Source organism: Ornithorhynchus anatinus, chromosome 11, assembly GCF_004115215.2.
Source record: "Ornithorhynchus anatinus isolate Pmale09 chromosome 11, mOrnAna1.pri.v4, whole genome shotgun sequence".
Classification (NCBI taxonomy): Eukaryota; Metazoa; Chordata; class Mammalia; order Monotremata; family Ornithorhynchidae; genus Ornithorhynchus; species Ornithorhynchus anatinus.
The window spans coordinates 60,485,232-60,511,286 of NC_041738.1; the positions used below are offsets into that span (position 1 = coordinate 60,485,232).

The 26,055-nt window shown below is 62.1% G+C and overlaps 2 protein-coding genes across 4 annotated transcripts in view; both read left to right on the plus strand.

Moving 5' to 3' along the window:
* Window positions 1–3,312: 3,312 nt before the first annotated feature.
* Window positions 3,313–21,174, plus strand: DBF4B (DBF4 zinc finger B). Its single transcript, XM_039913642.1, has 15 exons — window positions 3,313–3,433; window positions 6,161–6,232; window positions 7,745–7,914; window positions 9,458–9,643; window positions 12,208–12,258; window positions 12,628–12,715; window positions 14,741–14,811; window positions 15,868–16,048; window positions 17,870–17,915; window positions 18,653–18,769; window positions 19,269–19,383; window positions 19,469–19,476; window positions 19,624–19,749; window positions 19,898–20,652; window positions 20,699–21,174. Exons 2-15 carry the CDS (start codon window positions 6,199–6,201, stop codon window positions 21,172–21,174), a joined length of 2,424 nt encoding a protein of 807 aa, XP_039769576.1. The 5' UTR covers window positions 3,313–3,433; window positions 6,161–6,198.
* A 3,360-nt stretch (window positions 21,175–24,534) lies between these two features.
* ADAM11 (ADAM metallopeptidase domain 11) overlaps window positions 24,535–26,055 on the plus strand; it is a 29,722-nt gene continuing 28,201 nt past the window's right edge. For all 3 annotated transcript variants that reach the window (XM_029075965.2, XM_029075966.2, XM_029075967.2), the window contains exons 1-2: window positions 24,535–24,632; window positions 24,890–25,080. In XM_029075965.2, the coding sequence (XP_028931798.1) occupies window positions 24,575–24,632; window positions 24,890–25,080 (249 nt within the window). In that variant the 5' untranslated portion in view covers window positions 24,535–24,574. The remainder of the gene's footprint in view (window positions 24,633–24,889; window positions 25,081–26,055) is intronic.

The following is a 26,055-nucleotide window of genomic DNA, read 5'->3' on the forward strand; positions in this document are numbered from 1 at the left end:
ACTGCGCATGCTCCGAGACCCAAGGCCGGGATGGGGAGGGAAGGCGGGACGTCGCTGGAGCGCACTGCGCATGCTCTGAGGTGGGGTGGGGGAATCGGGGATAGTCGGGCCGCCACGGGGAGCGCACTGCGCATGCTCTGAGGATGAAGGGCGGCATCCGGGGGAAGGCCAGCCGCCTCGGGGAGCGCACTGCGCATGCCCCGGAGGGGGCGATCGGGAATAGGCGAGCCGCCTTGGGGAGCGCACCGCGCATGCTCCGAGGAGGAGGGGCGGGATCGGGGGGAAGGCGAGCCGCCGCGGGGAGCGCACTGCGCATGCTCTGAGGTGGGGCGGGGGAATCGGGAATAGGCGGGCCGCCTAGGGGAGCGCACTGCGCATGCTCTGAGGTGGGATGGGGGGATCGGGGATAACCGGGCCGCCGCGGGGAGCGCAGTGCGCATGCTCCGAATCGGAAAGGCGGGATCGGGAGGGAGGCGAGCCGCTTCGGGGAGCGCAGTGCGCATGCTCCGAGGCGGAAGGGCGGGATCCGTGGGGGGGAGGTGAGCCACTTCGGGGAGCGCAGTGCGCATGCTCCGAGGCGGAAGGGTGGGATGGGGGGAGTTGAGCCGCTTCGGGGAGCGCAGTGCGCATGCTCCGAGGCGGAAAGGCGGGATCGGAGGGAGGCGAGCCGCTTCGGGGAGCGCAGTGCGCATGCTCCATGGCGGAGGGCGTGCCGCCCGAACCCCTCCCTGTCAATCTCCCTATCGTATCCTTGGCACTTACTACTACTACTAATAACAACAATAATAATTATGGTACTGTCCTAAGCGCTGGGGTGGGTACAAGATTAGACTGCAAGCCCGTCACTGGGCAGGGATTGTCTCTATCTGTTGCCGAATTGTCCATTCCAAGCGCTTAGTACAGTGCTCTGCACACAGTAAGTGCGCAATAAATACTATTGAATGAATGAATAGTAAGCGCTCATTAAATCCTATTGAATGAATACAAGGAAATCGGGTTGGGCAGAGTCCCTTGACCCACGAGAGGCTCCCAGTCTCAACCCCCATTTTACAGATGAGATAGGCCCAGAGAAGTGAAGTGACTTGCCCAAGGTCACGCAGCAGACAAGTGGCAGAGCCGGAATTAGAACCCATTCATTGATTGATTCATTCAGTCGTATTTATTGAGCGCTTACTGTGTGCAGAGCATTGTACTAAGCACTTGGAGAGTACAATTGAGCAACAAAGGGAGACAATCCCTGCCCACAACAGGCTCACAGTCTAGGGGGTGGGGAGACAGGCATTAAAACAAGTAAACAGGCATCAATAACATCAATATAAATAAATAGAATTATAGATACACATCAAAACAAACAGGCATTAATATAGAGTTATAGATACATATATGCACAACTGCTGTGGGGCTGCGGAGTAGAGCAGAGGGAGCAAATTGGGAGATGGGGTGGGAAGGGGAAAACAGTGGAAAAGGGGGACTTAGTCTGGGAAGGCCTCCTGGAGGAAGTGAGCCTTCAGTAAGTCTTTGAACGGCGGGGGAGTGTGCTAGTTTGGTGGAGGTGAGGAGGGAGGGCATTCCAGGCCAGGGGTAAGACGTGGGCCAGGGGTCGATGGCGGGACGGGCGAGAACCAGGGACGGTGAGGAGGTGAGCGGCACCAGAGGAACGGAGTGTGCGGGCTGGGCTGGAGAAAGAAGGGAGGTGAGGTAGGAGGGGGCAAGGGGATGGACAGCTTTGAAGCCAACTGTGAGGAGTTTTTGCTTCATACGCAGATTGATAGGCAACTACTGGAGATTTTTGAAGAGGTGGGGTGACATGTAGAAAGATAATCTGGGCAGCAGAGCGAAGTATGGACTGAAGTGGGGAGAGATAGGAGATTGGGAGATCAGAAAGGAGGCTGATGCAGTCATCCAGGCGGGATAGGATGAGTGATTGTACTCAAAAGGTTTGGATGGAGAGGAAAGGGCGGATCTTGGCCATGTTGTGAATTCATTCATTCACTCAATAGTATTTATTGAGCGCTTACTATGTGCAGAGCACTGCACTAAGCACTTGGAATATACAATTTATATAATAAATATATACAAATGAGCTGCTTAATAGAAATATATACAAATGAGCACAGTGCTGAGATGGCTTAGTGGTGCGAGAGCGACGAAGGGATAATAATGTTGGTATGTGTTAAGCGCTTACTATGTGCAGAGCACTGTTCTAAGCGCTGGGGTAGATACAGGGTAATCAGGTTGCCCCACGTGAGGCTCACAGTTAATCCCCATTTTACAGATGAGGAAACTGAGGCCCAGAGAAGTTAAGTGACTGGCCCACAGTCACACAGCTGACAAGTGGCGGAGCCGCGATTTGAACCCATGACCTCTGACTCCCAAGCCCGGGCTCTTTCCACAGAGCCACACTGCTTCTCAAGCAGTGGGAGAAGCAGCGGGAAGCAGCGGGGCTCAGGGGAAAGAGCCCGAGCCTGGGAGTCAGAGCTCATGGGTTCGACTCCCAGCTCTGCCCCTGGTCAGCTGGGTGACTGTGGGCGAGTCACTTCACTTCTCTGGGCCTCAGTGACCTCATCTGTCCAATGGGGATGAAGACGGTGAGCCCCACGTGGGGCCGTCACCCGATGACCCCGGATCTCCCCCAGCGCTTAGAACAGTGCTCTGCACCCCCTCTACTCCCTCTGCCACCCCCCCTTTACCTCTCCGCAGCTAAAGCCTCATTTTCCCCTTTTCCCTCTGCTCCTCCACCTCTCCCTTCCCATCCCCACAGCACCGTACCCGTCCGCTCAACTGTATATATTTTCGTTACCCTATTTATTTTGTTAATGAATTGTACATCGCCTCGATTCTATTTAGTCGCCACTGTTTTTATGAGATGTTCTTCCCCTTGACGCTGTTTAGTGCCATCGTTCTCGTCTGTCCGTCTCCCCCGATTAGACCGTAAACCCGTCAAACGGCAGGGACTGTCTCTATCTGTTGCCGACTTGTTCATCCCAAGCGCTTAGTACAGTGCTCTGCACCTAGTAAGCGCTCAATAAATACTATTGAATGAATGAATGAATGAACACATACCCACATTATTATAAGGGAGCCACTCTTCTTCTTCTTCTCCACTCCCTCGTGTCAGTGCCCCCCCGCTCGCACTCTGCGCGGCGGCCTCCCGGACGGACGGAAGCTTCAGCCAATGGCAGAGCGGCGGGGGCGGGGCCTGCAGAGGGGGGGCGGGCGCGCGCCCGTACGGGCGTCAGGGCGGGCGTCAGGGCGGACGGACGGACGTAGTTTGTCCCCCGTCGGCCGCCGTCGGCCCCCCGCCGCGCGCCGGCTGCATTGTTTCTTAGGGGCGGAGCGAAGAGGAAATTTAAACGGAGCCGCGGGCGGAGGAGCCGAGTGGACTCCGGTCTCATCGGGTCGCACGGACACAGTGCAACGGCCCCCCACGCAGGTAGAAGGGGGGGGGCGCTGGGGGAGGGGAGAGGGAAGGGATTCCTAGGAGAGGGGGCTGGGGGGGAGGGGGTTGGGGGGGGAGGGGAGAGGGAAGGGGCTCCTAGGAAAGGGGGCTGGGGGGGAGGGGAGAGGGGAAGGGGTTTCTAGGGGAGGGGGCTGAGGGAAGGGGAAGGGGTGGCTGGGGGGAGGGGGAAGGGGTTTCTGGGGGGGAGGGGAGAGGGAAGGGGCTCCTAGGAAAGGGGGCTGGGGGGGAGGGGAGAGGGGAAGGGGTTGCTAGGGGAGGGAGCTGGAAGGGGAAGGGGTTCCTGGGGGAGGGGGCTGGGGGAGGAGGAGGGGGTTCCTGGGGGGAGGGGGCTGAGGGGACTGGGGGGAGGGGGAAGGGGTTCCTGGGGGAGGGGGCTGGGGGGGAGGGGAGAGGGGAAGGGGTTTCTAGGGGAGGGGGCTGAGGGAAGGGGAAGGGGTGGCTGGGGGGAGGGGAAGGGGTTTCTGGGGGGGAGGGGAGAGGAAGGGGCTCCTAGGAAAGGGGGCTGGGGGGGAGGGGAGAGGGGAAGGGGTTGCTAGGGGAGGGAGCTGGAAGGGGAAGGGGTTCCTGGGGGAGGGGGCTGGGGGAGGAGGAGGGGGTTCCTGGGGGGAGGGGGCTGAGGGACTGGGGGAGGGGAAGGGGTTCCTGGGGGAGGGGGCTGGGGGGGAGGGGAGAGGGGAAGGGGTTTCTAGGGGAGGGGGCTGAGGGAAGGGGAAGGGGTGGCTGGGGGGAGGGGGAAGGGGTTTCTGGGGGGGAGGGGAGAGGGAAGGGGCTCCTAGGAAAGGGGGCTGGGGGGGAGGGGAGAGGGGAAGGGGTTGCTAGGGGAGGGAGCTGGAAGGGGAAGGGGTTCCTGGGGGAGGGGGCTGAGGGGACTGGGGGGAGGGGGAAGGGGTTCCTGGGGGAGGGGGCTGAGGGGGGGGAAGGGGTTCCTGGGGGAGGGGGCTGGGAGGAGGGGAGAGGGAAGGGGTTCAATACAGCAATAAAGAGGGACAGTCCCTGCCCGCACCGGGCTCCCAGTCTAGAGTCTTCCCCCAGTGCCCCCCCGCAAACCCCCCAGTAAGCGCACACAGTAAGTGCTCAATAAATGCAGTTGAATGAATGAATTGTACGTTCCAAGCGCTTAGTACAGAAGGGGGAGGGGGCTGGAGAAGGAGGCTTTGAGCCTCACGTGGGACAACCCGATTCCTCTGTATCTCCCCCAGCGCTTAGAACAGTGCTCGGCACATAGTAAGAGCTTAACAAATACCAACATTATTTTTTATCATTATTATTATTATTATTACCGGAGGGGGTTTCCGGGAGAAGGGGGTCCTAGGAGAGGGGGCTGCGGTGCGGGTGGGGGGATCGGGCGGAGGAGAGGGAAGGCGTTCATAGGGGAGGGGGGCTGGAGAAGGGGGATCGGGGGGTTTCTGGGGGGCCTCGGTGGGAGGGGCTCCTAGGGGAGGGGAGTGAGGTGGGGGGATAATGGGGTTCGTGGAGGGGAGAGGGAAGGGGCTCAGAGGGGAGGGGGCTAGACTGTGAGCCTGTTGTTGGGCAGAGATGGTCTCTGTTGCTAAATTGTACTTTCCAAGCGCTTAGTACAGTGCTCTGCACACAGTAAGCGCTCAATAAATACAGTTGAATGAATGAATTGTACGTTCCAAGAGCTTAGTACAGTGCTCTGCACACAGTAAATGCTCAAAAATATGATCGAATGAATGGGGGTGCAGGTTGGGGGGATCATGGGGGTTCGGGGAAGGGGCTGATACGGGAGGGGGCTGGGTTTGGGGGGCAGGGATGCGGGTGGGAATCACGGGGGGAGGGGAAGGGGTTCATTGCAGAGGGGGCTGGGGATGCGGGTGGGGGTTCATGGGGGACTTGCAGGGAGATGGGGGTCATGGGGGAGGAGGAAGGGGTTCAGCAGGGAGGGAATGGGGGACTTACAGGAAAAAGGGGTCTTGGGGGGTTTTCACGGGACATTGGGGGAAGACTCTAGACTGTGAGCTCCGTGTGGGCAGGGATTGTCCCTCTTTATTGCTGTATTGTACTTTCCCAAGCGTTTAGTACAGTGCTCTGCACACAGTAAGCACTCAATAAATACGATTGAATGAATGAAGGGGTTCACAGGGGAGGGGTTGGGGCCTGCGGGGATTGGGGATGCGGGTGGGAGGAATGGGGGACTTGCCGGGGGAGGGGGGATCATGGGGACTCACAGAGGGGGGTTCTCATGGGAGGAAGAGTGAGGGGAGGGCATTCGGTTGAGAGAAATTGGGGGGCCTGCCGGGGCAAGGGATCGGGGGGCTCAAGGAGGGAGTGGGGGCAGGGGCTTAATCAATCGTATTTATGGAGTACTTTCTTTGTGCAGAGCACTGTACTGAGCGCTTGGAAGAGGACAGTAGAACAACAGGCACATTCCTGCCCATAACGAGCTCACGAGCTCTAGAGGGGGAGACAGACTTTAATATACATAAGTAAATAGATAAATGAACGACAGATATATACATATGTGCTGAGGGGACAGGAGGGATGAAGGAGCAAGTCAGAGCAGTTTACCGGGGTGGGGGAGATGAGGTGGGGAAGGGTCGGGGTCTGCGGGGCAGGGGATTTGGGTGGGAGGAATTGGGGACTTGCAGGGGGAGGGGATCATGGCGGGCGTTGGGGAAGGGGTCGGGGACTGTGTCGGGTGGCTTGGGGGGGCTGAGCGCCTCCGCCTCTTGTTCCCAGGTCCCCGGAGCGGAGGCCGGACGGTCAGAGCCGCCCCGATGGCCGAGACGAAGCTCCAGGCAGCGGACCCGGGTAGGTGGGCCAGGGGGATGGACACCCCCCGGGAATCACGTTTCGCCGCAGAGTCCGGGGCCACGGGCGGCTCCGCTTCCCGCTCTGGGCCCGACCGGTGAGGGGACCCCAAGCCTCGCAGTCTCACGCCGGCCTCGGGCCCTGCTTCCCACCCAACGGCTCCGTGTGCTCGCCGGCACCATTCTGTGGGAGGGGAAACTGCGGGACAGCGGGGTTTAATGCCACGATTCTTCACCGGGCCGGTGAAATAGGCTCCCAGCGAGAACTGCAGGCCCCAAATATCAGAGGGCTCCATTCTGGGCCTTTTTCTTTTTTTTTTTAAAGGTTAAATGATCTTCACTTCTATTCCTCCTCCCCCTGGTCTCCCCGACTGGACTGTAAAGTCTTTGAGGGCAAGGATTGTGTCTACTAACTCTATTTGCTCTCCCAAGTGCTCAGGACAGTGGCTTCCAGTCGATCGATCAATTTATTCATTTATTTGTGTTTACTGAACGCTTACTGTGTGCAGAGCCCTGTATCGAGCACAATACAATAAACAGACACATTCCCTGCCCACAACGAGCTTGGAATCTAGAGGGTAATAATAACAGTGGTATTTGTTAAGCGCTTACTGTGGGCCAGGCTCTGTGCTAAGCGCTGGGGTGGGTCCAAGTAAAGGGGGTTGGACACCGTCCCTGTCCCTTATGGGGCTCACAGTCTCAGGCCCCATTTTGCAAGTGAGGGAACTGAAGCCCAGAGAAGTGAAGCGACTTGCCCAGGGTCACACAACAGACAAGTGACGAGGCTAGGATTAGAACCCGTGACCTTCTGACTCCCAGCCCCAGGCTCTGTCCTCTACGTCATGCTAGGTGCAGAGCACTGTACTAAGCACTTAGGAAAGTGCAGTATAACAGTCGGTAGACGTGGTCCCTGCCTACAGAGAGCCTGCAGTCTAGAGGGAGAGGCAGAAATTAATAGAAATAAATTGTGGATCTACGTGGTGGGGCTGAGGGAGGGGCAAAGAGAGGAAGTAATAATGTTGGTATTTGTTAAGCGCTTACTAGGTGCAGAGCACTGTTCTAAGCGCTGGGGTAGATACTGGGTCATCAGGTTGTCCCACGTGAGGCTCCCAGTCTTCATCTCCATTTTCCAGATGAGGTAACTGAGGCACAGAGAAGTGAAGTGACTCGCCCACGGTCACACAGCTGACAAGTGGCAGAGCCGGGATTCGAACCCGTGACCTCTGGCTTCCAAGCCCGGTCTCTTTCCACGGAGCCACGCCGCTCCTCTTCCGCCTTCCGCACTCTTGGCACTCAGTAAATATTACTGAGGGGATGTGGCGGGGGGGGGGGGGGTTCCGACCCTAACCGTGGGCGAGGGCGGGTGTCCGGGCACGGCGCCTCGGTGCCGCCGTCGGTCCGGGCGGGCGGACGTCTTTGCGGGCCTCCAGAAGAGACCCTCCCTCCTCTTCCCCTGATCCCGGCGTTCCCAGTTTGCCCTCCTGATCGCCCCTTCTCATTCCCTCTCTTTCAGGGGTCGGAGCTGCCGGCCGGCCCGCCAGGCCGGAGAGAATCGCCAGGAGGCCGCCGGGGCCCGGGCCCGCGGTCAGGCCCCAGCCTCTGGCCGGGAAGTCCTTCTACTTGGACCTGCCTGCCGGCAAGAACCTGCAGTTTCTCATGGGGGCCATCCAGCAGCTGGGCGGGGTAAAGCGGAAATCTCTCGTCTCGCGTGGGGGTCGGGGGTCGTGCGGAGCCTTGCGTCCACCCAGCCGAGACCTCGATATGGAGCCCACGGTGGCAGGCCCGAGACCGTCCTGGACGAAATGGGGACCCTCCGCGCTTGGGTCACGCTCTGGGATAATAATAATAATGTTGGTATTTGTTAAGCGCTTACTATGTGCAGAGCACCGTTCTAAGCGCTGGGGTAGACACGGGAATCAGGTTGTCCCATGTGGGGCTCACGGTCTTCACCCCCATTTTACAGATGAGGTGACCGAGGCCCAGAGAAGTGAAGTGACTTGCCCACGGTCACACAGCTGACAAGTGGCAGAGCCAGGATTCGAACCCCTGACCTGTGACTCCAAAGCCCGGGCTCTTTCCACTGAGCCACGCTGCTTCTCCACCCGTCCACCCCTCCTCGGGACCTGCCAACCTCCCAGTCAGCCAGTCGTGTTTATCGAGCACTTACTGCGTGCGGGGCGCTGTAATAATAATAATAATGTTGGTATTTGTTAAGCGCTTACTATGTGCCGAGCAATGTTCTAAGGGCTGGGGTAGACATAGGGGAATCAGGTTGTCACACATGGGGCTCACAGTCTTCATCCCCATTTTACAGATGAGGGAACTGAGGCACAGAGAAGTTAAGTGACTTGCCCACAGTCACACAGCCGACAAGTGGCAGAGCCGGGATTCGAACTCATGAGCCCTGACTCCAAAGCCCGTGCTCTTTCCACTGAGCCACGCTGTACTAAGCGCTGGGAGGAGGACAGTAGAACAATAAACGGACACATTCCCGGACCGCAACGAGCTTACAGTCTAGAGGGACTACGCTACCGGGAAGCAACGTGGCTCAGTGGAAAGAGCCCGGGCTTGGGAGTCAGAGGTCATGGGTTCGAATCCCGGCTCTGCCACTTGTCAGCTGGGATGACTGTGGGCGAGTCACTTCACTTCTCTGTCCCTCAGTGACCTCATCTGTAAAATGGGGATGAAGACTGAGCCTCACGTGGGACCATCTGATTACCCTGTATCTACCCCAGCACTTACAGCAGTGCTCTGCACATAGTAAGCGCTTAACAAATACCACCATATATATGCCACCATATATACCAACATAGAACATTGTAAAATGGGGATGAAAACTGAGCCCCACGTGGGACGACCTGATCACCTTGTATCCCCCAGCGCTTAGAACAGTGCTTTGCGCATAGTAAGCTCTTAACGAATACCACCATTTTAACAAATACCAACATTTATTCTTACAGTCCCTGCCTTCCTCCCCCGGGCAGAGCCAGCTGGCGGGCCTGGGAGTCAGAAGGACCTGGGTTCTAATCCCCACTCCGCCGCTTATCTGCTGGGTGACCTTGGGCAAGTCACTTCCCTTCCTCTGAGCCTGTTACCTCATCTGTCAAAAGGGGAGCGAGACCGTGAGCCCCGGGTGGGACAGGGACCGTGTCCAAACCGATTTGCTCGTACAGCGTTTGGCACGGACCAAGCGCTTACCAAATACCCCGATGATGATGATTGCCAGGTGATCGAGAGCTTCCTGAGCCGAGAGGTGAGCTGCATCGTGTCCAGCCGGCGTGAGGCCAAGATGGACAGCGGCCCGGCGGGCCCGCACCCCGGCCGCCCCGCCAGAGGCAAGCCGGAGACGGCCCCCCAGCCGGCCCCGCGCGGGAGGCAGACCCGGCTCCCCGCCTCCAAGCCGGAGAACTCGGTGAGAGCCGTCCCTGGGCCGGGTGCGGAGCTGGTTCATTCAGTCATATTTATCGAGGGCTTACTGTATCCACAGCGTGTACTAAACGCTTGGGAGAGTACACTACAACAATAAGCAGACACATTCCTTTCCCACAACAAGCTTACAGTCTGAAGGGGGAGGCGGACATGAATAGAAATAAAGAAATGAAAGATAGGGACAGAAGTGTGGTGGAACTGGGTGGGGGGATGGAAAAAGGGAGCGAGTCAGGGAGACGCAGAAGGGAGCGGGAGAAGAAGAAAGGAGGGCTTAGTCTGGGAAGGCCTCTTGGAGGAGATGGGCTTTCAAGAAGGTTTTGAAGCGGGGGAGAGTCGTCGTCTGTCAGATTCATTCAATAGTATTTATTGAGCGCTTACTATGTGCAGAGCACTGTACTAAGCGCTTGGAATGAACAAGTCGGCAACAGATCGAGACGGTCCCCGCCGTCCGACGGGCTTACGGTCTAATCGGGGGAGACGGACGGACGAGGACGATGGCGATAGATAGAGTCGAGGGGAGGAACGTCTCGTAAAAACAGTGGCGACTAAATAGAATCGAGGCGATGTACATTTCATTAACAAAATAAATGGGGTAATGAAAATATAGTTGAGAGGGCAGGACGTGGGCGAGAGGTCTGCCGCGAGATAGATGAAATGGAGGTGCAGCGAGGAGGTTGGCATTAGAGGAGCGGAGTGCACCGGCTGGGTTGGAAGCGGGAGAGTAGCGAGGTGAGGTAGGAGGGGGCGAGGGGATGGAGGGCTTTGAAGCCAGTGGTGTGGAGTTCGAGGGGAGCCCCCAGGGAGGTCCCCCCCCTTTTCTGACCACTGCTTGACCAGAGGCTCCCGGGGCCAGGAGTGTCCGGCTGCCCAGCGGGGGAATGAGGTGCAGGGAGTGCCCAGCGCACCTAGAGAAACATTCCTTCAATAGTATTTATTGAGCGCGTACTAGGTGCAGAGCACTGTACTAAGCGCTTAGCAACGTGGCCCAGGGAAAAGAGCACAGGCCCGGGAGTCAGAGGACCTGGCTTCTAATCCCAGCTCTGCCAATTACTTGCTGTGTGACCTCGGGCAAGTCACTTCACTTCTCTGCTTCCAAGAGAAGCAGCGTGGCTTAGTGGAAAGAGCATGGGCTTGGGAGTCAGGTCCGGGGTTCTCATCCTGGCCCCGCCACTTGTCAGCTGTGTGACTTTGGGCAGGTCACCTCACCCTTGGGCAAGTCACCATTATAACGTGGCTCAGTGGAAAGAGCACGGGCTGGGGAGTCAGAGGTCATGGGTTCAAATCCAGGCTCCGCCACTTGTCGGCTGGGTGACCCTGGGCAAGTCACTTCTCTTCTCTGTGCCCCAGTTCCTCCTTTGTAAAATAGGCATTCAGTAATCCCTGTTCTCCCTCCTATTTAAGACCGTGAGCCCGATGCGAGCCCGGAACCGTGTCCAACCTAATTATCTTGTACCTACCTCAGCACTTTGACACATAGTGAGCGCTTTAGCAAGTACCATAAAATAGAACAGACAAACAGCTGTGCCCTTGGCTGGTTGGGGTCCGGCCCAGTGCTCCCTCACCCGGGCAGGACCGGGCCCCTGGGCCAGAGGTGGGGTGGCTGCCCCCGTGGAACTGCGGCGCTCCGTTGGATGACTCTCCCCGGAGAGTCCTGGGGAGAGGGAGCCTCCGTGGGGGCCTCCTCCTCTTTCTCTCGCTCCCCTCTCTCTCCCTCTTCCTCTCCCTTCTCCCCCTCTCATGGTTGAGTGGTTTTTTTTGAGCACCAGCGTAGGCGTTTGCAAGCAAACAGTAAAAATCAAAAACTCAATCCCCGCCCTCAAGGAACTTCAAATCTAATGGTGTAAGACAGGCAGGCTGGGATTGTCTTCGCCGACTGGGAGCCGAAGGAATAACCTAGATACGACCGGTAACAACAGAAGCAGTTAATAAACCGTCATTACCGGAGAGCTGAGGGGGGCGGATCAGGGAAGGCCTCCTGGAGCAGCAGGAGGAGGAGGAGGAGGGGCGGGCCTTCCTTAGGCTGGGGCAACTGGGGAGGGGAGCAGTACGTCAGGGCTGGGGGTGTGAGATTGTGGCCAGGTGAGAGGGGGAGATGGGGGCTGGGGGGACTGGGGGCACTGGAGCTATTGGTGGAGGGCAGGGAAGCGTCCCGAAAGAAACACGTTTCCGGAGGCGGGTGGGCAACAGCGGGTCGGGGGGCAGGAGACCAGAGAGGAGAAATCTGGGCCGGGGCAGGGAGCCGCTGAGGGCCCGGGCTTGTCCTCGGACTGCCTCCGCCTCCACTTCGGCCCGTCCTGTTCCCCCTATTGGCACCGGGAGTGTGGGGGCCGGGTAGGCCGGCGGGTCGGGGTGCCTAAGTTGTGCCTCCAGCTTTGTAACCTTGTGGTGGCATGTGTGTGCTTGTGTGTCTATCCGTCCACCCCTCGCCCCCTCCCTGTCTTTTTATGTGTCTGTCTATCTTTCTCTGTCCACCTTTGTCTGTCTCTGTTTATCTCCATCTGTGTCCATCTCTGTCCCCGTCTCTCTCTCTCTCTTTCCACCTGGCAGGTGCCCATGAGCCGGGGGAAGGAGCTGCTGCAGAAAGCCATCAAGAATCAGGTTAGTTCCCCCTCTTTCTGGCTCCAGGGGCTTGGGGAAGGTGGGGAGGACAGGGAGAGTCGGGAAGGATGACCGTCTGGCAGAAACCACCCCCTAACCTCCCCATACTGAACCCCGCCCGACTGAGCGAAGGCGGATCCGAGCTGTCCGGTTCTGTCCCTTCGCTGGCCCGGCCCTGGTCGCCGCCACCTCCCGCCGGGCCCCTCAGCTACCGCGCCGGGGGACCCCCACCTAGCCAGGCGACGTCCTCGGTGGGGCAAAGGGGGATGGGGCGGTGGGCCGCTCCGGCGTGGCCGGGTCAGATTTTAACTGCGGTCCCCCTTCCCCCCGACCCACCCCGCGCCCACCTAACCCTCTCCCTTGTTGCAGGGCAGCGGGGGAGGTGGTAACGGCAGCAGCGGCAGCAGCCTCTTGAGCCACGCCCGCTCCTGGGGGGTGCGGATCCTCCACGTGGACGGTGAGACGATGATGATTTGAAAAACAACATGATTATTACTATTACTAAGCACTTACTTTGGGCCAGGCATTGTACTAAGCGCTGAATCAAGTTGGACACGGTCCCTTTCCCCCTCGGGGCTCACGGTCTCTATCCCCATTTTATAGATGAGGGAACCGAGGCCCGGAGAAGCCGGAGCACCCCTCGGGCTCTCCCCCGGCTCGGCCGGACGCTTTTGGCTGTCCAGGCCAGGTTCTGCGTCCAGACCCGAGGACGCCCGGCCGTTGGCCACAGGCCCCCCGTGAAGAGACAGGCCGTGGGGGGCTGACTGGAGACTCCCCCAACTGCCGGGCTCTTCACGAGGGAAGCAGGGTGGCCTGGTGGATAGAGCGTGGGCCTGGAAGTCAGTAGGTCAGGGTTTCTCATCCCGGCTCTGCCATTCTCTGCTGTGTGACCTTGAGCAAGTCACTTTACTTCTCTGGGCCTTAATTCCCTCGTCTATAAAATGGGGAGTGAGACTGTGAGCCCTACATGGGACAGCGACTGTGTCCAACCAGATTTGCTTGGATCCACCCCAGAATTTAGTAGAGTGCCTGGCACTTAGTAAGCGCTAAACAGATGCCATTATTATTCCTATCTGGGCTATGAGCCCCGTGTAGAACCTGATTAGAGGGAGCGCTTAGAACAGCGCTTGTCCCAGAAAACGCTTATAAACCACAATTTTTATTATTGCAATAGAGTTAGCAGACACAATCCCTGTACTTCAGGAGCTTAAAGTCTAGCCGGGGAGGCAGACACTGAAACCGGGTATAGACCAATCAATGTCGTATTTCTTGACCGCTTACTATGTGCAGAGCACTGTACTAAGCGCCTTGGAGAGTACAATATAACAATAAACAGACACATTCCCTACCCACAACGAGCTCGCAGTCTAGAGGGGGAGACAGACGTTGATATAAATAAATGACCGTTATGGACATGAGTGCTGTGGGGCTGGGAGGGGGGAAATGAATAAAGGGAGCAAGTCAGGGCGACGCAGAAGGGAGTGGGAGAGAAGGAAATGAGGGTGTAATCAGGGAAGGCCACTTGGAGGAGATGGGCCTCCCATCAGACTTTGAAGCGGGGGACGGTCATTGTCGGATTTGAGGAGGGAGGGCGTTCCAGACCAGAGGCAGGACGTGGGCGAGAGGTTGGCGACGAGATAGACGAGATCGACCTACCGCGAGTAGGTTAAGCAAGAGGAAGAAGTAGTAATAAAATTGTGGTATCGGTTAAGCGCATCCGAGGGGCCAAACACTGACCTAAGCGCTGGGGTAGAAAGGATAATCAGGTCGGACACAGTCCCTGTCCCTCATGGGACTCACAGCCTAAGGAGGAGGGAGAATGGCTATTGGATCCCCCTTTTGTAGATGAGGCGACTGAGGCCCACAGAGGGGGTGACCTGCCCCAGTTCCCCCAGCAGGCAAGTGGCAAAGCTGGGATTAGAACCCAGGTCCCCCGGCTCCCAGGCCCGTGCCCTTTCCACCGGGCCACGCTGCTGGATGAGTTAGCGTTTAAATGGTGGGGTGGGTGTCCCTCAAAGAGCTTACAGCCGAGGTGGGGGTCGGGAGGTGAGCAGGCCTGACGTTTCCAAATGTACAAGAGGTGGAAGAGCGAGAGCACTGACAGGGAACGGTGGGGAGCAGTTTAATCCAACGCTCACAACAGTGCCTGGCACATAATAAGCGCTTAATAAATACCATTAAAAAAATACTCAACCCAAGGTGGCCGGGGGGAGGGGGAGGCTTGAGTGCCCCTGCCTTGCTGGAGACCTTCGCCTTGCGGGGGAGTGGGGGTCACCCCGACCACTCGGCCAGGCCCGCTCCCCCTTCCTGCCCACACCCTCACCGGAGAGGAGCAGGGTCTGGGTTCGACAGCAAGGGGCAGGTAGGGCCCGGGGAGGGGATGCCCAAGCAGGGGACTCTTGGGCAGGGGGTGCCCAGGCAGGGGACTTCCTGGCAGGGGATGCCCGGGTCGGGAGCTCCAACTGTCCTGTTCTCCGGGCAGATATGATGACCCACATGCAGCAGTGGTCCCTCGGTGGTGCGGGCAGCAAGAAGCAGGAGCCGAAGCCAGAGGTACGGGACTGTCACCCCACCCCCACCTCCTCAGGGCCCGGGCCCGATCGCGGACGCAATGGGCCCGGGCGGGAGCCACCCTCAACCCAACCGATGAGCCGGACTGGAAATAGTCCGGGCCGTCACCAGGCTGGGCCGAGGCCTCGCCCTCCCCAGGCCGGACCAGGACTCCTGCCCCGGAGGCCGTGACTTCATGAGATTTGACTGAGCTCTCCCTTCCCCTCCCAGATCGGTTGAAGACTCTGGCCCCAGAGGTCATCCATTCATTCACTCAACCATATTTGAGTGCTCACTCTGAAGAGCACTATACTAAGCGCTTGGGAGAGTAGAAGCGCTTAGTGCTTGGCACAAAGCAAGCGCTTAACAAGTACCATTATTATTACAGTACGACAATAAACGGACACATTCCCTGCACTCGTAGTGATGGGCTGAGCCCTCCCCAGACTGGGCAGAACTCTCGGCCCAGCGGCCACGGACTCGTGGCGATTGGCCGAGCCCTTCCTGTCCCCAGACTGGACAGAGTTTCCTGCCCCGGAGGCCAAGCGCTCATGCCGTTTGGCTGAGCTCTCCCCTTTCCTCCCCGCTTCCGACCCTTCCCCTCTCCCCTCCCCAGACTGGTCCGAAGCCTCCCGCCTCAGAGGCCGGGCACTCGCGGTGAGGGAATGTCTATCTGTTGCCGAATTGTCCATTCCAAGCGCTCAGTACAGTGCTCTGCACATACTAAGCGCTCAATAGATGCTGTTGGATGAATCTCAGGGCACTCAAGGGCCCTGGCTGTCACTGGCCTTCCCCTGACCTGCCAGGGACAAGCCCGCCTCATCCCATTCCAGCCCAGGTGGCTTCCTGCCGTGGTCTGGGCCAGGAAACCAGGGTCTTCCTGATCGGGCTGGCTTAGGGTGGGGGTGTTGTTCGGGGGTGGGGGGTCTCTAGCCGGGCAGAGACTGGGTAGGATCTCCCAGTTGTGAGGCAGGTGCCCTCTCCGCCCGCCCTGTCCCCCCCCACCCCCAGCCACCCGGGACTAAGCTGTCCCTCAGCCTGTGTTTGCCTCCTGCCCAGGGAACCGGCCCGGGGACGGAGACGCCGACACCCAGAGGTCCGCCCGGAAGCTCGTCTCTGAAGCCGCGCCTCTCCCCCGCCTTCCCCCAGCCCGGCGGACGGCGACCCCGACCCCTCCATTCGCCCGGAGCGTCCGGCTTCCTGCCGGGCCCGGCCGCCCACCTCCCGGGAAACCAGCCCGGTCCGTGTCTGCCCGTCATCCCCGCGTCCCCACCCCGCCCCCGGGGGCGAGGGTGTCCCCGGGCCTCCCCGGGCTGGCCGGCCGCCCCCTCCCTCTGGCTCCGCTCCTCGAGCTGCGCCTGGCAGCGATCGAGGATGGAGCTTTGAAGCCGCCTCCTTCCCCGAGCCTTTGATTTCGTAACGGGTTGGGGCAGGCGGTCCGACAGCTGGCTTCCCCGTTCGGAAATGCCAAGGCCTCTCCGCTGCCAGCCGGGCGAGCTGTGTGTGCGCGCGCGGGCATGTGCCTGTGTGTGTCCCCGTGGTGTCCTCCCGTCCCTCCCCCGCCCGCAGCTGTCACCGTTGGAGGATGGAGGCGGCGGGAGCCGGGCGCAGGTTTTGGGCCCCGTGTGGGTTGCCGTGGGAGAGCCGGTCTCCCAGAAACTTAATTAACTTTGCGCCCAGGATCCACCCCCGCTCCCCGTCCCCTCCCCCGGGGCGGTCTCTCCCAGTCCTGTCGCCCTGGAGATGATGATGATATTTAAGCGCTTACTCTGTGCCAGACACTGTACTTAGCCCTGGGGCTAAATCAAGTTGGACACAGTCCTCGTCCCGTGCGGGGCTCACGGGCCGGTCCCCGTTTTACAGATGAGGGAGCGGGCGCAGAGAGGTCAGGTGACTTGCCCAGGGTCACACAGGAGATGGCGAGGGCCCGAGCCCCCCGGGGAAATACGGGGTGGCCCTGCAGCAGGTGACCGGGGTGACTCTAGACCCCTCTCCCCTCCCCAACTTCTCCCTTCCATCTGGGCCGACCCTCTTCCCTCCTTGGTCTCCTGAGCCACGAGAAGCAATGTGGCTCAGCGGAAAGAGCCCGGGCTTGGGAGCCAGAGGTCATGGGTTCGAATCCCGTCTCTGCCACTTAGCTGTGTGACTGTGGGCGAGTCACTTCTCTGTGCCTCAGTTCCCTCATCTGTAAAATGGGGATTAAGACGGTGAGCCTCACGTGGGACACCCTGATGACCCTGTATCTACCCCAGCGCTTAGAACAGTGCTCTGCACATAGTAAGCGCTTAACAGATACCAACATAATCGGTCCCTGGCCCTTGCGACAGTGCGGGCCGGCTCGGCCTAGTGGATAGAGCACGAGCCTGAGGAGTCAGAAAGACCTGGGTCCTAATCCCAGCTCTGCCACCTGTCTGCTGTGTGACTTTGGGCAAGTCACTTCACTTCTCTGGGCCTCCGTTACCTCATCTGTAAATAATGTTGGTATTTGTTAAGCACTTACTATGTGCAGAGCACTGGGGTAGATACAGGATCATCAGGTTGTCCCACATGAGGTTCACAGTTAATCCCCATTTTACAGATGAGGTATCTGAGGCCCAGAGAAGTGAAGTGACTTGCCCACAGTCACACAGCTGCCAAGTGGCAGAGCTGGGATTTGAACCCATGACCTCTGACTCCCAAGCCCGGGCTCTTTCCACTGAGCCACGCTGCTTCTCTAAATGGGGACTGGGACCGGGTCCAACCTGATTAGCTTGTATCTACCCCAGTATTTAGAATAGTGCTTGACGCCTAGTAAGGGCTAACAAGTATCCTCATCGTTATTATCGGTGCAGCTTGGTTTCAGGGCTCCAGCCCCTCCTGCCCACGATGTAGGGGGTCAGAGTCCCTTGACTCGTCCCTGGGTTCAGGACAGCAAGCCCATCCTCAGCGGGGGAGGGACCCTGCACCTAGCAGAGAGACACCCCCCCCCCCGGCACCAGGTCGGCCTCGTCCGGCCAGCCCGAGCGTACAGGGCGGAGTCCCCGGGGCCGTCCCTCACCCTCCGCATTCTCTCTCTTTGCAGTGGGCAGGCTGAAACCTCCGTACCTCAAGATCGAAGACTGCAGTCGGTAAGGGAGGGGCTTCCGGGTGGGCTCACGGGGCCCTGGCGGGGGCGGGACCCCCCGGGTCACCCACCGGCCAAGCTCCGTGGTCGGATCGAGAGGGCCGGGGGCGAGCGGGGCTTCCCTGCTTGGGCCGGTATGGTCGTGGCGGCCAAGGCCCGTAGTCCCGGCAGAGAGGCGGTGCGACTCAGCGGCTAGAGCCCGGGCCTGGGAGTCAAAAGGCCCTGGGTTCTAATTCCGACTCCACCACGTGTCTGCTCTGTGACCGCGGGCAAGTCGCTTCACTTCTCTGGGCCTCAGTTACCTCATCTGCAAAGTGGGGATTAAGAGCGTGAGCCCCATGTGGGACAGGGATGGGGTCCGGCCTGATGGACTTGGATCAGTGCTTGGCACCTAGGAAGCACTTAACGAGTACCGTAAATGTTACCGTAATTATTATTATTATTAGCTCCAGCAGGCCGGTTCGGGCCAGAGGCGATCACCCGAGCCCAGCCGGGGGCATGAGAAGGGGCCGGGCTTGCCCCCGAACCCCCACCCCACCTTCCTGGCCCCCATCTGTGGGGGTGGGGGGCTGGGCTGAAGCCCTGCTGTGAGTCTGCTGGGCCCTCCGCTCCTCTTTCTCTGCCCGCCCCCCAAACTCCCCTCGGGTTAGGGGGGAGGGCATAGTGCAACCACTGGGTGGGCTGGGGGGAAGCGAGCTGTGCGCGACGACAAGCCCCCGAGCGGATTTTCTCGCACGCCAGGACCTACCGCCCCTTCCAGCACCAGTTCAGATGCTTCCCTGAGCTCACCTTCCTCGGACCCAGGGGATCCAGCCCCTTCGAGCCGCCCAAAGCGGCTCCCGCCCCCCGCAAAGCCAAGTAGGAGCGGCTGGGCCCCGGGGGTGGGGGGGGCGGGGGGGCGGCAGGGGCGTGGCGGGTCAGCGAGAGCTGGGGGATCGGCGCCTCAGCCTGCACACGGAGGTTGGAGTTGGCAGAGGGAGTTGAGGGACGGTAGAACTGTTCAGGATGGGGGGAGCGCAGAGGGGAGCAGGGAAGCCCCCCGACACCCACTCGGCCTGTCCTTCATTCGTTTTTATTGAGCGCATTCTGTGTGCAGAGCACTGTACTAAGCGCTTGGGAGAGGACAACAGAACAACAGACAGACACATTCCCTGCCCCCAACAAGCTGATGGTCTAGTGCGAGGAGAGAGACGTTAATATAAAAAATAAGTGACAGAATCGGACATAAGTGCCATGGGGTTGGGAGGAGGGGAGAAGAGAGGGAGCAAGTCAGGGCGATGCAGAAGGGAGGGGGGCTTAGTCAGGGAAGGCCTCCTGGAGGAGGTGGGCCTTCAAGAAAGCTTCGTCCTTCTTTCAGGGACCCCGAGGGAGGCGGGGGCAGCCCCTGCTCGGCCCTGGGCCACACGCACCCCGGAAGAGGAAAGGATACTGCGAGTGTTGCCAGGATCAACCTTCGACGGAGCTCCGACGGGGTGAGGCCCTCTGCCCGCCAGGGCTCTTCCTCTTCCCAAAACATTTCTGGCGGTGGAATTTTTGCCCTCGTAACCTCTTTCCTAGAGCACGGGGTGGGGGCTGTGGCCAGAGGCACTGCTCTAGCCCGGCCTCTCTGGCCCGTGCCACCCCGCCGCCCCCGGCCCTGCCGCGGCCTCTCCGAACCTTCCGGGAGGCGGGCGCCCCGGTGGCTGACGGACCGTCCTCCCTTCCCCGCGTAGCATCTCCACAGCTGGCAGCACCGGTGCTTTTGCCCTGGACCCTACCCACTACGCAGACGTGGACCCGGCTGATCGCCCGCCTGAACCGCGGCTTGGCCGAGCTGACGGCCCGCCCTGCCCCACGAGGTTACCCGCCGGCCTCATCGGGCGCCCGGCCTGCGCCCCCGGGAGCCTGGGGCCGACGTCGGGGCCCGGGGCGGGAGGGGCTCTGGCGGCGGTGGGGAGGGGGTATCCGCAGCCCCTGGCCCCTGTTCACCGACTTCTGTGTCCACAGGCCGGCCACCCCAGCTCCACCTTGCCTTGAAGCACCCGCTGCAGAGGTGTCCACTGCAGAGGTGTTCATCACAGCTCCGCCCGAAGCCCGCGATGTCCACCGGCAGCTCCGCCCAGCCCCGCGATTGTCCCACCGCAGCTCCGCCCAGCCCCGCGATGCCCACCGCAGCTCCGCCCAGCCCCGCGATGCCCACCGCAGCTCCGCCCAGCCCCGCGATGCCCACCGCAGCTCCGCCCAGCCCCGCGATGCCCATCGCAGCTCCGCCCAGCCCCGTGATGTCCGCTACATCTCCGCCCAGTCCCGCGATGCCATCGCAGCTCCGCCCAGCCCCGTGATGTCCGCTACAGCTCCGCCCAGCCCTGTAGGCGCTCGTCACGGTTTCCACCCAGCCCTGCCATACCTAGCCCTAAAATGCCTACTGCAGCTCCGCCCAGCCCAACTGGACCCAACCCACCAACACGGGAGCAAGGTGGGCCAGACCTCGGGGACGAGACGAGCAGGAGTGGGCGGGGGCCGGCCGGACCCCCGTGTCCCAGGGTTAGAAGGCACCCCAGAGCCGGGCAGAGGCGGAGCCAGCGGCGGGGCTTCTGCGCCCCCAAGTCCGGAGTGGAGCGTGGAGGTAGCGGATCCCGGTGGGCCCAGCGCCGTGGCCCCCCAGGAGGGACTGGACTCGGACGCTCCCCGACCCCAGACGGCCACCCCCCCGGGGCTGCAAGCGAAACTCAGCACCTCTGGAACGGCGTCGGGAAGAGGCGGTGGACCCCCAGCACAGCCCGCCCTCTCCCGGCCCGGGGACCGCAGCCTCGTCCTCCCCGCTCAAAACTCCGGTCCGGGGCCTCTGGCCGCCCCAGCGCCGCTCCGCCCCTCCGCCCTACCAGTCGGCGAGGGCCGCGAGCCGGGGGGCGGCGGCGCGGCTCCCGCCGACCGGACCCCGGCCCGCCGTCCGAGGAGGAGGGCCCCCGGCCCCCGGCTCCGGCCCCCCGGCGGGCGAGAACGGCTGGTCGGAGTCGGACTGGGACGTGTGGCTCCTGTCGGAGCCGGACGGGCTGCGGCCCTCCCCCGGGGCGCTGCCTGGACGCGGAGGGGCCTGCGTCACGCCCGCGTTGGCCCTGCCCGACGGGGCCTACGCCTCCCAGCTGGACTCCGTGCTCACGCCCAGGGCCGAGCTGACTGGACGGGCGGGGAGGGGAGGACCGGCCCCCGCTGCCTGGCACAAGGACGCAGAGGCCACTTTCTTCAGCGCCTTCACAGCCTGCCTGGGCAACTGGGCCAGTTAAGCTGGGACCCCCTCTCGGGCGGGGGGGGAGGGTCCGGGGCGGCGCGGGGAGGGGGAGACCCCCGGCGGGGGCTGGGTGGGGCATCCGCCCTTGGCTGAGGCTGGTGGTGGCATTGCTGGCACCGTGCTGGCCTCTCCCCACACAGGAGGCACATGGGGCTCACACATGCTTCAGGGCATGCACACATTTCTCTCTTTCTCCTCCCTCTTCTGCGCTCCCATTGTCCCCTCCTCCCCTTCCCTTCCCTCCCCCATCTGCTAAGAAGAGGGCCCACGGAGGGGAAGGGGCCGTAAAGCACTTAGCCACCGCTCCCCCTCCCCCCCACCGCACTTACTGGTGCGTCTCTGATCTCGCCGGGATGTGGGTAGGGGGCTGGCGCCTACCCGCTCCCCCCTCCTCCTCCACCTCAGGGTGGCACGACCACCCCCCGGCCCCCGCTCCCGGAAGGCAAGGGCCTTGAGGCCTTGGATTCCAAGGAGGCGCTAGGGTCCGTGACCTCTCCCCGCTCCCCCCCTACTCTGTCGTCTCCCGGGGACCCCCCCCCCTTCCCTTCCCCTTCCCCCCCGCCCCTGCAGAACCACAGAGCCGGAGCTGGCCGGTGTGGCTATCGATTCCTTTTATTTTTTTTTTTCAATTCCCATTTAGGCCCGTCGCTCCTCTCTCCCCAACCCCCCCTCCCCCTCCCATCTCTCACCACACCCAGCCCGCCGGCCCAGAGCCCGAAGGGGGGGCTGGGCAGAGGAGGGCGGCCGGCCCTCTGTGCTATTGTTGGGACCCAGAACGGGCAGCGGGGAACGTCGCGCGCTGCTGTAACCGTTTCTTTAGTTTCCGTGAGGGCTCCCTGGGCTGTGGGTTTGAAAGTCTGGAAATAAAAAGCCTTGGTGGTCAGCTGGGCCTCCCAGAGTTCCTGTGGGGGCTCCTCCCCGAAGGCTGCCCGGGGTGGGGCTCGCCCCGGTGTTCGGAGAGGGGAGGCAAGACGGCACCTCCCCCTCCTCTCCTCTTCAAGAAGAAGGCCGGGCCCGGTCCTCCCTGCCCCCGCCCCGCTCTGCTGACTCGACACCCCAGTCAGCTCCCAGCTGGACCGGGCCCCTCTGGCGCTGATGTCAGCGGCCCAGGCCTCCGCTCGCGCCCTCCCTTCCCTTGGGGCGCCACGGCGCCCCGGCTGCGTCTGTGCCGCCTAGATGACCTTGGAGTGAGTCTCGCGTGGGCGCCCCGGGACGGGCCCCTTCTGCCCCTCGCCCTACAGACGGGTGCCCGAGGCAACCCCCTGCGCCCACCATCCAGTGGGCCGCTAACGTCCGTCTCCCACTCTAGACTTTAAGCTCGCTGCGGGCCGGAAATGTGTGAGTGTCCTCTCCCGAGGGCTTAGTACAGTGCTCTGCACGCGGTAAGTGCTCAGTAAATTCGACTGACAATGGGTCTTTGCCCCAGGCTTTGCCCGGCTCCGGCACCGAAGTAGACACCCCACTTCCAACGTCCCCTTTCTAGTTCCTGGTGCCGGTGGCCATCTCTAAGTGGGGGGGGGGGTGGTCTGTGTCTCCAGATGGAGCTGGTGTTATTGGGTTTGGGGAGGGGTGGCGTGAAGCCCCCCTCCCGCCCCTCCAACTCAAGGATGGAGCCCTGCCAGCTCGCTCTGGAGCCGGGCCTCCTCACGGCGGAGTAAGTGTTGGCTTTCGTCTACTCGCTCCGTCGGCTGCATTTTACTGTGGGCCAGAGCACTCTTAAGTGGCGGGGAGAAGTAATGCTATAACAGACTCATCCCCTACCCGCAACGAGCTCGCGGTCTAATTCCAGGGCCGCCGGGCGGGGGCCTCCGGGGCAGGAGTGGGCACAGCGGGGGCAGGGGCCGAGATGCCAAACCCCGCCATGAGGAGCCCGAGATGGTGCAGACCCCGGGAGAGGACCAGGGAGTCTCTTGCCCTTCCAGGAACGAAAAGGAAAAGCTAACTGTCAACGGCTCAGGCCCCGCAGGCGGGAGCCGGGCCCTGCCCTCAGAAGCCCCGGGGGAGGTGTAGAAAACCAGGGAAGGCTTCCTGGGGGAGGAGGAGGGAGCGGAGCGGATAGCTGGGTTGGGCAGGAAGACGAACGAAGACCCGGACCTGGGCACCGAGGGAAGGGGAGAGGAGGGGTGGGTAAGGTGGGGGGAGGTGGGGAACCGGGGGAGGGGCCTGAGGGGGAAGGGTCAACTCCCCCTCCCCGATCTCCCCACACCCTAGGCTGGGCCGAGGCGACCGGATCCCCTGAAAGGGGCTGTTTTCCCGGGAAGGTTTTCTGGCCCCTAAGGCTGGGGGGATCTCCAACCGCCTCGGAACCACCCAGCCAGTCAGGCAAAGTCAGTTCGGACGAGTGAAAGGGTCTTCTCCTATTGGGCGGTCGGGGACACTGAGGCTCGGAGACCCGGCCACCCTCCAGCCGGAGGCCTGGGGTCCAGAGCCGGTGGGAGCAGGGTGAGGGTTTGGTTAGTTGGAGCGGGGGCTGAGGGTGTCCCAGAGCCTGGGACCGTCCTGCTCAGTTTCTCGGGAGAGCTGCTGGACAGCTCCCGCGGGCCCAGGCCCAAGCCTCCCTCCCTTCTGTCGGTAGCGGGGGCTCCGGGGAGGGGGAGGGGGCTTACCGGGAGGGAAGGGAGAAAGAAGGAAAGAGGTGGGGGCGGAGGGGCGGGGGAGAGATCTCCAACTCCACGCCTTCTCTCTGGACCGGCCGAGGGGCCGAGGAACGTCCGTCCCGTCCCCACAACAGGTCCGGGGGGATGGGAGGAGGAGGAGGAGAAGGAGGGAGGACGGGGGGCATTTTAGGAGGGAGAGAAGGAGGAGGCCGGAGGCATTTTAGGAGGAGGAAGAGGGCAGGGCGTCTTAGGAGGAGGAGGAAGACGGGGGTGTTTTAGGAGGAGGTGAAGGGGGACGGGGGGCATCTTAGGAGGAGGAGGAGGAGGAGGGAAGGGGGCATCTTAGGAGGGAGAGGAGGGGAACGGGGGCATCTTAGGAGGAAGAGGAGGAGGAGGGTGGGGGGCATTTAGGAGGGGGTCGGGGGGCGTCTTAGGAAGAGGAGGGGCGCGGGGAATCTTAGGAGAAAGAAGAAGGGTGGGGGACATTTGGGGAGGAGGAGGAGGAGGTGGAGGAGGAGGGGGCTAGGGGTCGGGGTCGGGGGGGCCGGGCCCTGAGGTCCTCTCACGTGCTCCCCTCCCTCTTCCCTCCCCTCCCCCTCCTCCTCTCTCCTCTTCCTCTCTCCTCCTCCAGGCTCAGACGGCTCGGCGCGGCGGCGGCGGCGGCAGGATGGGGAGACCCCGGCCCGGCGCAGCCTAGAAACGGCTCCCCCGGCCCGGCCCCGGAGGGTCCCCCGGCCCCGGCCCCGGAGGGTCCCCGGCCCGGCCCCCGCGGCTCCCCGGGAAGATTATGAGGGAAACATGAGGCTGATGCGGCGCTGGGTTTTGGCGGCTTCCTTGGTCCTCCTCCTCCGGCCAGGTAGGGTGGACAGAGAGCCCACCCCGCGGGCTGCGGGGGCGGGGGGTCTCCCTCCCTCCCGGGGGACACCCCCCCCCCGCCCCCTGCCCATCCTCCCGCGGGGCCCGGGGCTGCGGGCTTTTTGCTGCAGTGGAGCCGGTCCTGGGCCCGGGGTGCGAAGCGCGGGGAGGACCGGCCCGGCTCGGGGGGGGGGGCTCGGGGGGGTCCGGCCGGGCTCCAGCAGGTGTCCTCCTCCTCCTCCTCGTCGTCCTCCACAGGTCCCGGATCCTCGAGGTCCCCGCCTCCCGGAGCCCTGCGCTGGGGTCCGGTGGGGCCGGGCCCCGGGCCCGGGGAGCCGCCCGCCTCCGAGCTGACCCGGCCCAGCCGGCTGGTGCGAGGCCGGGCCGGGGGAGAAGTCCGCAAGCAACAGCTGGACACCCGGGTCCGCAAGGAGCCGCCCCGGGGGCCGGTGAGTCGGGCCTAGGGCCCCGCGGGGGAAGCCGGGGTCTGCCCCGAGCCCGCAGGACGGAGGGATGGCGGGGGAGGGGTCGGCCCCCCCAGCCCCGAGCTCCCTGGAGGCGGGGGGGGTGCCGGGGGAGCCGACTTGAGAAGGACTGGACTCCCGCTTCCTTCCCTGGCTCGTCCCCAATCTCCGGCCCCGGGGGCTTCCCTCGTCTGCACCTCAGTTGCCCCTCGGGGGAGGGGAAGGGGCGAATTGGGGCTGGGGCTCCGGGTCAGGGCTGCCCCTCTTCCGTGCCTCAGTTTCCCCCCCCCCCGATGGGGTTCAGGCGGGAGAGAGAGAGGCCTAGAGAGGAAGGGGTTTATTGGGCTTTGAGCTCTGGGTCCGGGGGGGGGGGGGCGGGGAGTGCGTCCCTGGTCCGTGCCTATTTCCCTCGGATGGGGTTAGGCGGGAGAGAGGTCTGAGAGGAAGGGTTTGTTGTCCGGAGGGGGTGGTCCTAGATCGGTGCTCGTTTCCTGGAGGGGGGTCTCCAGGTGGAGGAGAGGGTCTGAAGGGAAGGGGTTTTATGTGCTTTGAGCTCTGGGTCGGGGGGGGGGTTGTCTCCTAGTGCGTGCCTCAGTTTCCCCTGGGGGGGCTTCAAGTGGGAGGAGAGGTCTGAGGGAAGGGCTTTATTGTGCTTTGAGCTCTGGGTCGGGGGGGGGTGTCTCCTAGTGTGTCTCGATTTCCCCTGGAGGGGGCTCCAGGTGGGAGGAGAGGGATCTGAAGGGGAAGGGCTTTATTGTGCTTTGGGGCCTGGGTCGGGGGGGGGGGTGTCTCCTAGTGCGTGCCTCGGTTTCCCCTGGGGGCTCCAGGTGGGAGGAGGAGGGGTCTGAAGGGGAAGGGCTAATTATGGCAGTCTGACTCTCCTTCTGTCACCTCGGTGGAGTGGAGGTTTTGAGTGGTGGAGGGAGGGGTGTGCAGGGGTGGGGGGCGGTGACCGGGGTC

What these genes read in the sequence shown, in the direction of transcription:
- DBF4B (XM_039913642.1), top strand. Translation starts at nt 6,199, where the DNA reads ATGGCCGAGACGAAGCTCCAGGCAGCGGACCCGG. An exon ending in CCATCCAGCAGCTGGGCGGG is followed by an intron (nt 7,915 to 9,457) that starts GTAAAGCGGAAA and finishes GATGATTGCCAG; the next exon opens with GTGATCGAGAGCTTCCTGAG. An exon ending in AACGGCGTCGGGAAGAGGCG is followed by an intron (nt 20,653 to 20,698) that starts GTGGACCCCCAG and finishes CGGGGACCGCAG; the next exon opens with CCTCGTCCTCCCCGCTCAAA.